Source organism: Hordeum vulgare, chromosome 4H (genome assembly GCF_904849725.1).
Source record: "Hordeum vulgare subsp. vulgare chromosome 4H, MorexV3_pseudomolecules_assembly, whole genome shotgun sequence".
NCBI classification, from domain to species: domain Eukaryota; kingdom Viridiplantae; phylum Streptophyta; class Magnoliopsida; order Poales; family Poaceae; genus Hordeum; species Hordeum vulgare.
In genome coordinates, this window is record NC_058521.1 from 594364317 (window position 1) to 594374642 (window position 10326).

A 10326-nucleotide genomic window follows, 5' to 3' on the forward strand; every position below is an offset into this window, starting at 1 on the left:
ACGATTGTGTTACCTGGGCTTTACCCTTTTGGCCTACAGTTTGCATAACTACAATCTGCAAGATAGCTGCTCATAGATGATGAGGACGCACAATATATATGTGTATGTGGTTGAGACCTTACAGAAGGCTTCGTCATTCGCTGGAAAAGTCTTGGGACTTTGTCTTGTGGTGGTGGTTAGAGGCCCAGTTATCCAATTAATTTTCAGTCGTCCAATTCAAGTTTGGTGTACCTAATTTGATATACAACAAGGTCCACACAGCACTAGAGATTCCGTTCCATGCATCAAGACGCGTACGTACACCGTTGAATGTTATCACCGATTATATGCAACATCTTTCGAAACAAATCAGCTACCCATGGACAGCACATACATAGAGAGACTTTGATAAAAGCAGAGGTGCGCATCTCCTTTTCTTTGGTCATTCGAGACTTCGTAGAAGGCATGGATTCTGGAAACATATGTACGTTTCACCAACAACAAAAAACCACAAGATTTTTTTTCCTTTTGAGTATATATATCAGCTCAACAATTGCAACGCATATGCAAAGTGGTCAGACTAGTAGCGTGTACGTATGTCATTAAGGTGTCACCTCTGACTAATAACTAGATATACAATTGAATCGAGATCTTCTTATTTCTCCCTGTGTGGCGTGTCACCGAGATCTTCCGTGTGATTAGGCGTCAGGTATATGCATGTATATATATACTTCGCACTTTTGCAGCTCCCACCTAGCTACCTGCACATACATACCAAAGCCAAAACACAAGAAATTAGAACATGACACGGCAGAGGCCAGAGGTTGCACTCTTAACCGATGGATCAGAAGTTGAGTTGACTGAGAAATCATGGATCCGATTTTAATTCAGATGATGATGTTGGTTGGCTCACCTTTTACGCTTTGATTTGAGGGTGGATGTCTGTGAGTTGTTGTGCCAGTTGCGCTTCCTCTGGTTGATGAACCAGTTGTTGATTTGCTTCAGCTGCAGTCCAGTCTCTTCAACGAGCTTGGCCTTATCATCTTCCTGTGCCAACAAAACAAAACGCATTCCACACAACTATTATTGACTTCCTCAAACACTTATAGAGTACAACATAAAAAAATAGAACAAAGTAGATATCATGCAATTCGGGTATGATAATTTAGACATAACACCAGACTAGGAATGGAATTGTATGAAGCATGGACGCCATGCATCCAAGCTGTCTGATGGAACAAGTTTTGGTGCAAGCTTGATCATCAATCAAACAAGTTGGACAACAGCTAAGGATGCATGGCAACTGCTTAGCTAGCCAGCAGCAGCAGTAGATGGCTGGTTGCATTCTTGCATGCATGCATGATAGGTACGGTGCACTCACCGTGGGGTAGGGCCACTTGGCGTGTTCCTGCCACCATTGCTTCAGTATGGTGGTGGTGTCCCCAGGCAACTTCCCGGCCCTCCTCTTCCGGAGTATCTCTTCCCTCACGTCTCCAATCCTTGACTTGAAACCCTGCAACCACGAAGAGTTTTTACACTGATATGATCAAGCTTTCATGGCACTCCCAATGTTCGATCGACATGGCATCATGATTTAGGTTTTGACATTGTCTCCACTTCATAATTTTGACCCCTTACTTTTTTATGAATGCGTGAGTAATGTTTTAAACGGTGCCCAATATTATGAAAGTATTTTCAAGAAAAAAATGGTGCCGATATCTTCCCTTGAGAAAAAATAATAATCTTCACTTGAGAAATCCAGATATTTTTTTACATATCCAAACATTCGTAAAGGAAAATGATTGCATGCATTTCTACTAAGACATACTTGATCTATTTTTGGATGGTGGTAATAGCATTCAAATTTTGAAGCAAACTCAGTTTCTAGCACATATATAATTCACAATACCTGTTTGAGTTCAATTTTGAGCTCCTGCCTGACCCTCTCCATAAGGGAACGCTCCGTGTCCGTGGGCACCAGAGGGCCAAAGCCCATCATGTCGTGTCCATTCGAGCTCATATCCAGCGGCGCTGCCTCCATGATCATCAGCGGCCCCTCATCCTCGTCCTCGGACATTGTCGCCCCCGTCCCTTCCTCCAAGGACGCACCTGATCCATACATCCACATGGCAAAGGTTAACATTGAAACTCAGATAGGACCGTATGAGTCTACTGATGCAAAGCCCGGAGCATGATCTTCCTTTTAGGAAACACACACACACACACACAATGTAATCGGGATAAACTGACAAGCTATAGCTAATTAATTAAACTTGATGAGAGACCATAGCCAATTAAGTGGACGTCGATGCATCAAATCGTTATCGCGACACATGAACCGAATCAAGCTAGACAACCGTACCAGCCATGAGCATGGGCTACATGGAGCACGAAAGCTAAGTGCCAAATTAAAGGCTTGCTGATTTGACACATGATCTTATACGCGCTTGGAATTTTGCAGATGGTCGCTATGTGCAAACAGTTCAACGTACAACGCTAGGAAGATTGATGAGAAAAAAAATGCAAAATTAATCAAGCGGAGTAGAAACACATGCATGCATGATGCATCATGCATGTGGAGGCACTGCATGCTTCCCATGCAACTTCAGGTTTTACGTGAAGCGCCGGAGATGGAAGAAGCAAGAAAGAGCCGAGCCGACATGAATATATGGTGGCAAAACCTGAGCGTGACTTAAGTTAGAGACAAAATGTAGTACTAGCAACACTTTTGTCAAACCATTAATTATTAAAAGTTTGCATGAATGCTAAGCTATGTGTAACAGCTATCTCAGCGCATATCTTTCTCCATGCTAGCTAGTTAGTTTTTTATATGAGATACCGCACTTGTGATCAAAAGAGCTAGTGCAACGAATATAATTGAAGGGCAATCCACATATTTCTCATAATGACGACGCGACCGCGAAGGGTATGGTCATGTCATGTCATGGGACACCTTTTGTCTTCAGTATCATGTGATACTCAAGTAAGAACCCATTCATAGCCAGCTAGTTAGACAAGAGTCACCTGTTCCATCGACAGTCTTTTGGGCAAAGAGATTACTTCGCTTTTGTGTTTGCTCATAGCAAGGTATCAACTTTTGTTCATTGGGATTGAGACACGGTGCAAAAATGGAGTATACGGTTGAGCTCAATTGGGTGGGAAGTGAACGTACATTTCCACCACCCATAGTTTTTAAGTTCACATTGCTTGAATTTGGGTGTCTACTTCTACCTTGTAAGCTGAATACACAGTTTTTCGTACATGTTACAGTAAAAGCTAGTAATATGGAGTATATGTCATGAAATTGCAATCCTTACACTGAAGGAGTAAAATGGAGGGCCTTGGGATCAGGATTTTCAGTTCCGGTCGGAAAATATGGAAACTGGTCTTTCCGATAGGGAGCAGAAAGAAAATACCAGCCAGAATTTTATGGTTTTGATAAACTTTCCTCAAATGATTTTGGGCGAAAACAACCAATTTTTTTCTGATATTTCCGGATTTTTCATAAACCGATTATTCCAGTCCCTAGCAAAAAAAAAAAAGTACTACAAAAAACCTTGCTTCGGATTATGTCTAAACGTCATGAACAATATTGCCCTTCTTACACACCGAGGAGCTAGCGTGAGCAAGGGTGCGAAGAGAAAATTTGACATTGTTACCTTCCATGTTATAAGTTCAATATTTTTTAACTAGTTACTAGATTTCATTTACCCCATATTAACGTAGATACCGTGACCCTGGTTTTCCTCTTATAGAAAAACTAGCATGTGTAATTTTGCTCCCTGATCATGGAGAACTCACCGTTGGCATGGAAGGAGGAGGAAGGGATTTGAGGGGGGGGGGATGAAACAAAGGATCTTGACGCGTGACTTGCACCCTCAATGCTAATCGGTAGTCGAGTGGGTATCAATACCCCTCGAGGTTAGAATGGACATCTGATCGGGGTTAGGACAAGATCATTGGTGGTTCATGGAGGATAATTTAATGGTCAGATGAGGCATAAGAGATTGAGTGATGGTAGAGGGGGTGCAGAAACGGGATGGCGCGGTGAGGAAGATTAGGCGGGCAGGACCTCAAGATTACGGGTGACCCGGTAGCTTCAGTGATGTCCATCTTGTTAACTTTACCTAGCATGCTTAAACACAAGGCTTGTGCCATTCTATATCTAGAAGAAATTATGCCCAAAGAATAGGAATTCAAAATTTGCTAGGGCGTTAGCCGACCGGGCCACCCGGCTTTTCAACTCGGGCCTTCGTACTAGGGTGCAACCAAGCCCTGGTATACCACGGCCCAAATGTATTCTCCCTCACCTGCAACCTAATTTCATAGTAGTGATACAAAGTATAATAAAGTTTGTTTATGTTTGGTATGTGCCCAACCGACGCACCTGACCGAAGAGGGGAAGTCTTAGAAGGAAAGGCATATAAGAGCTTTGAGATTTTCGACGTGAAGAGGACATGACAACAACTACAGTTTTTTTTCCTTTTACCTTTGAGACATGACAACAACTGCATACTAAATTCACTAACTAACAAGCAAAGGGTGTTCCTTATAAAAAATAATTCAAGCAAAGGGTGTATAAAATTGCACCAAAGCATGACCTGATGATAGCACTTTCTTTTTAGTCCAAAAGTGAAACAAGGATGGAAAGAGAGGAATATTAAATTATTAATACAGTACATGGATATGTGTTGTATAGAAATGAAATTTGCAGGTAGGTAGCTAGAGAATCCTCTTTACCAGTTAGGTCCTGCAGGGACTGCTCGATCTCCCGGCACGCCATGACGGCCTCCACGGCGTGCACCCGGACGTGCTGCTGCAGCTGCTCCCTGAACGAGCACAGCAGCATCAGGTACTGCGCCTGCACACACGTACACAGACACAACACCCAGCGTCAACGACGACGTGCATGCACGCACATGAAGATGAGCACGACGCGATCCATGGAGGAAGAAGTGGTAGGTAGCTAGGTGGCGCGTACGAGGAAGGAGTCGAGCTCCTGCTTGTCGTGCGGGGAGAGGAAGGGGCGGTGGTGGGCGGCGTAGGAGTGGAGGAGGCCGTTGGACTGCGCGAGCTGCGCGTCGATGAGCGGGAGGTGGTCGATGGGGGTGGCCACGCGCAGGCACCCGACGTGCGCCGCCACCAGCTGCTCGCACAGCGGGTGCACCGCCATCTCCCCCTTGAGCAGCTGCCGCTCCTCCGCCTCGGCCGCCGACGCCGCCGCGACTGCCACCGCCGCCGCGGATGACGAGGAGCACTCTCCTCCGCCGCCACCACCGCCCCCGAAGCTCATCTCCATGCCTCCTCCGTGGTCACCGACGCCTTGCATCGATCGCATGCACCGGTCGATCTCCTGTTGGCCGGCCGGCTAGATTAGAGTTAGACAGAGGGTCGCCAGAGAGGAGCTTTTCTTGGTCCGGTAGGTGTATGCGTGCGCGTGTGACGGTGGCGTCGGGTATGTATAGGCAGCTGCTGCAGGTAGCAGAGAGGGAGAGTGAGAGCTAACAAGCGCGCTAATTAAGCTAGCTAGCAGCAGCTGTACACGGATGGAGAGGGAGGAGAGGGGGATTTAATGAGGAGTTGGTTAGCAAGGACACAAATGAGATGGTGAGGGGTCTTTTCGAGGCTTCCTAAGGTGTGGGTAACCGCAAATGAAAGTGAGCCCGCCCGTATCACCTCAACCAAGTACCCCCCCTCCCCCCCTCCTCCTAGCTAAACTAGCATGCAAGGACACCAATAAATTTATACTCTATTTTAGCACGATGAGAGAGAGAGAGAGAGACAGAGAGAGAGAGAGAGTTTGGGGTTTAAGAGAGAGAGAGAGAAGATAGTAGGGGAAAAGGTAAGGTGATGATAAGGCTGGTAAGAGAGATGTGATAGAAGGTGGGGAAGGAGGGTGAGGGTTTGGAATAAAGAAAGGTGCCTACCAAATTGCACCATTGTGGTCTCTCCCTTGTGTTCCAAGGGGGGAGAACCCACACCCAAGAACAACCTCAAGCAGCAACTTAATTGCATCTATTGGTTCGCATGGATCATGTGTCCATTTGTTTTTCAACAGTTTTCCTTGAAGCATACTCCACCAGGGTGTATGTGTACACACCCTAGCTACTTTACTTTAGACTATATATGGAATACAGACAATTACCACTCTAGTACCACCTGCTGATGATGATGTAAACAACATTCTAGAAAACACGCAGTAATTTCATTTTCTAACTTCCCAGGTTAGATATTACAAAATTTGGTGAAACAGTATCAAGAGTACACTCCACTCTTACAGCTTGACTGTGACTTTGAGATGACTTTAAATAGTTAGAAAATATTGACATATTTGACCAAGAATATATCGACCCATTTGAGACTAAAAACTGGATAAAACTTTTAAACTCAATATATTTATAGAAGACATTCCATATTTTCTTAGTTTTACTTGTTTACTACTTCCTTCGTCCCATAATATAAGAGCGTTTTTAACACTATATACTAGTGTAGAAACGCTCTTACATTACGTGAAGGAGGGAATAATATTCATAGTAAATATTATCCAAATTAAATTGCACAATGGAGTACGTGGACATGACGGAATATAGCCTGAAAATGATTAGTTAGCTCAGTATGTACGTAGTGCTTGCTGCGGCACGTGGAGTGTGAATATCTTTTGATTTCCCTATGCAACCATTTGGAGATAGTAGCAAAATTAGAATCAGTTTGGATAACGGTCTAAAAATAGGATTTGCGAGGAATGAATTGTAGCATGTAATCCCTATTGGGGTTGTTGTAACCTCATGTAGTTGTGTCTCCCATTTACTTTATATTTCTCTATTAACTTCACTTCACAATACTATGGCGCTATGTACATCAGCTGATGTAGAGGTTGGGGTTTACTCTCTCATTTTCACGAAAAAAAGGGTTAGCTAATTTATTTTTATCAAATAAAATATCATTTTGACATACACAAAGCCTCTAAGTGTTATATCACAAACCCCTTTTCCCCTAAAGACGAACATTGAAGTAATCTCTTTGTTTGAATATATTAGTTGTACTCCCATAAAAAATCAAAGTAATCTCTGTAGTAGTTGCAATCAAACATAAAATCCATGCACCCATAAAAAATGACGGATCAATTAATGCACCTCAGTTTTACCCTATTATGGCTGTGTGCGTCACTCGACGTAGAGGTCGGAGTTTTCCCTCTCGTTCATGAAATTTTATTTAGCTAATTCCTTTACATAATGTATCATTTTAATTTAGTATAGGCAAAGCATCACACCTGCTGGCCTCCAACCTCCAAGACAACAGAATCCCCTTTTTCCCAGAAGAGGAGTACCAAGCAATCTCTTTGTTAATTTAAACACCAAAATTGAAGTTGCAATCACGCATAGAATCCATGCACCCATCTAAAATAACCTGGTTAATTTGTTAATTGATTAATTAGCCAGTCCCGGTCTCCCTCTAATTTGGTACGTGCATAATTAGGGTTAGGAGTTGGTTTCAAGAGAAAGGAAGGAAATACTTTCGGTAGTGTTTGGGCGTATCGGTTGGCCTCTCTCTCTACCAACCTTGCGGTTGGCGCCGGGAATGGCCGGCCAGCTTCTTCTGCCGGCCGGCTGCTGTTGGCCGTCTCCCCCATTATTGGATTTCCACTGTTGCTTCAGATGGTGCTTAATTAGCGCTTAAGCACCCGCGTTAGCAGCGAGATCAGCGACGCTCATCAAGCAATCGTATAGGGTTTAGCGGCGGGCGGAGGATTAGTCGATGGCATTAGTTAGCCGAGCGTCTGGCAGCTGTTTGTACATGGACTAGACAACACGGTGTGGCCCATGGCTGTTCTCTGTAGCTTTGTCGATCGTCGTCATATCTTAACAGACGGATAATGACGTATATGCTGCCTGCTGTTTAGGGTTTCTGTAATAATTTTAATATGGGGCGTCTGGTACGGCGTAGCTCCGTCTCCTTACGCGTGCTACTGCCATGATTGTCAACTTTCATTTTCTATTGATCCATCGACCAGCTAGCATGGTGGCAGCATTTCAGGGGTGCACTTTTTGTATGATATGGTATTGGTTGGTTTGTGTGCGGGCTGCTCTTTGTGAGGATAGAAGCTAGTGTTATTATTTGATTCTGTGACAATACCGAGCTAATCTATTATCCTCATGAATAAATCGCAAATGAAACAACAATCATCATGTTTGCTTTGAACAACAAAGCGAAGGGGACTATTTTGTTTTTAAAGAGACACTAAAGGTCACCAGATGTCTGTAAGGATTCAAGAGGGCCAACAGATCTGGGGACATAAACTCTTATGGACCCTTTGCAGGCGCTGGATCGACACGCCATCGCTGCCATAGCCTCATCCATATCGTTGGAGAAAAAAAACTTCTTTGATGGACACTGCCCCGCCTCTTCTTCGACAAGAATCAATTTTTTTGTTGACCGGAACAGCAGTAGCTCCGCCTTTTTAATATATTAAAGGGAAAATTGTACAAGACTGCTGGAGATAGCAACCGGAGAAAATAAGTTAAAACACAATAAGAAGAAAAGAAGCTGAAGCCAAGGGGCATTCAGCTTCACACAGAGAAGAACTACTCCCCTGCCTCCCTAATTAAGGAGGCCTATCGCATCTGTAGCAAGAAGCAACACGGTAACATTGGAGTTCGTTGATGCTTTGAAGACTCTATTGTTTCTCTCAATCCAAATGTTCCAAGCAATGCACACTGCCGTCGTGCATTCGTCTGTAGCATTTCCTTTCTTCTTCAGACTACGTATTTTGCTCCATCATGCCGAGATGGAAGCCACTCCCATGGCCGCCTGAGCAGCAGATGGAAAGATGCTGCTGGCCTTGTTCCATACTTCTTTCGCAAAAGAGCAATCAAGGATGAGGTGCTTGGCAGATTCAAAAGTCTGATCACAACCCGACAATAAATAGTCAATCAAGAGATATGCACCAGCAAACAACATTATACTTAAATAGTGTATTAAGCGGCAAATGGCACAGAAGAGTTTAGACGATAGATTCAAAGATCATTGTGATCCCAGTTGCGAGCAAAGAAAATGCAGACATATGAAGAATACTTTCTCCATGCGGGTTTACTTGATCCAAAACTAAGATACAGTTACTATGTTATTTCCTCCTTAATTGTATAAATTTTCCCACTTAAAGTTCCACGTAGAGCTACATTACTCTCTTTCATCATCATACGATGGATTTACAAGGTGAAAATGAATAAATGAAGTCATGGAAGTGCAGAGAATGAGCCCTCTACTTTTGAAAAATGATACTCTCTCTGTAAAGAAATAAAAAAAAAATGTTTAGATCATTATTTTAATAATCTAAATGTTGTTATATTTCTTTACTGATAGAGTATTTTTTAGAGGGGGTCTAATAAACCTGGATAGAGGTATAATCACAACAATCGATGATCATGCTTGATACAAAAAAATGTTAGTGCGGTGGTTATTATGATGATCAGATCGATATTGCGACTCTGCTAGAGTTATGAGGTTGTGGCTCGCGTATGAGCAGAGGTAGCCAGAGCGGCGGCTCTGGACGTGTTGGTGCGGCTGAAGCATTGTGTCCTCTGAACGACAAGGCTTTGACCTCGTTTTCCTTATAAACCAGGCCGCTATGTTTGGTATTCGATCAAATTTCTCTTGTAAACCAGATTAAGTTTTCTTCTAAAATATATTTAGATAGGGAATCTACCCCTTGATCTCTGTTACAAATCAACCGACTGATTTCCACATGAAATCAACCGGGTTGGCAGCCGTACGATCAAACGCTCCCATGACAACACCACACAACGACTCCATGGAAGCGCTGCACAACATCGACCGGCACGACGACAATTCATTGCAACCCCATCGAAGCTTCACTAGCTCTGGCGACGCTTCATTGCAACTCCGACGATGTTTCACTGTAGCATGCAGCCGGTGCGGCTCGCGCAGCTCGCAAGATGGGTTCCATCGCAACACCCCTAGAACCTCCGATGAAGCTTCAGTGTAGCACCACCGTCACGCGTCGGTGCTCCGTCGCTGCAATAACCGCCTCGTCGAAGCTCCATCGCAGCACCCGGGCCGCCGATGAAGCTTCCGTGCATCGCGGCCACCGACGCATGGTGTTGTTGGAAATATGTCCTAGAGTCAATAATAAATTGGTTATTATTATATTTTCTTATTCATGATAATCGTTTATTATCCATGCTGGAATTGTATTGATTGAAAACTCAAATACATGTGTGGATACATAGGCAACACACTGTCCCTAGTGAGCATCTAGTTGACTAGCTCGTTGATCAAAGATGGCCAAGGTTTCCTGACCATAGACAAGTGTTGTCACTTGATAACGGG

General features: G+C 43.8%; 1 protein-coding gene across 1 annotated transcript; it reads right to left on the reverse strand.

Moving 5' to 3' along the window:
* Positions 1-468: 468 nt before the first annotated feature.
* Positions 469-5613, reverse strand: LOC123449873 (homeobox protein knotted-1-like 3). The gene is made up of 6 exons (XM_045127230.1): positions 4961-5613; positions 4720-4840; positions 1889-2088; positions 1361-1492; positions 893-1026; positions 469-740 (listed from the first exon to the last, which is right to left on the reverse strand). The coding sequence occupies exons 1-6, from the start codon at positions 5315-5317 to the stop codon at positions 737-739; spliced, it is 948 nt and encodes a 315-aa protein (XP_044983165.1). The 5' UTR covers positions 5318-5613; the 3' UTR covers positions 469-736.
* Between the last annotated feature and the right edge of the window lie 4713 nt (positions 5614-10326).

Bases quoted from the DNA above. Each gene is read 5' to 3' on its own strand.
- LOC123449873 (XM_045127230.1), bottom strand. From the start codon at position 5,317: ATGCGATCGATGCAAGGCGTCGGTGACCACGGAGGAGGCATGGAGATG. The intron at 4,841-4,960 runs GTACGCGCCACC...ACGTGTGTGCAG, and splicing joins AGGAGCTCGACTCCTTCCTC to GCGCAGTACCTGATGCTGCT. The intron at 2,089-4,719 runs GTAAAGAGGATT...TGTATGGATCAG, and splicing joins GTCCCTGCAGGACCTAACTG to GTGCGTCCTTGGAGGAAGGG.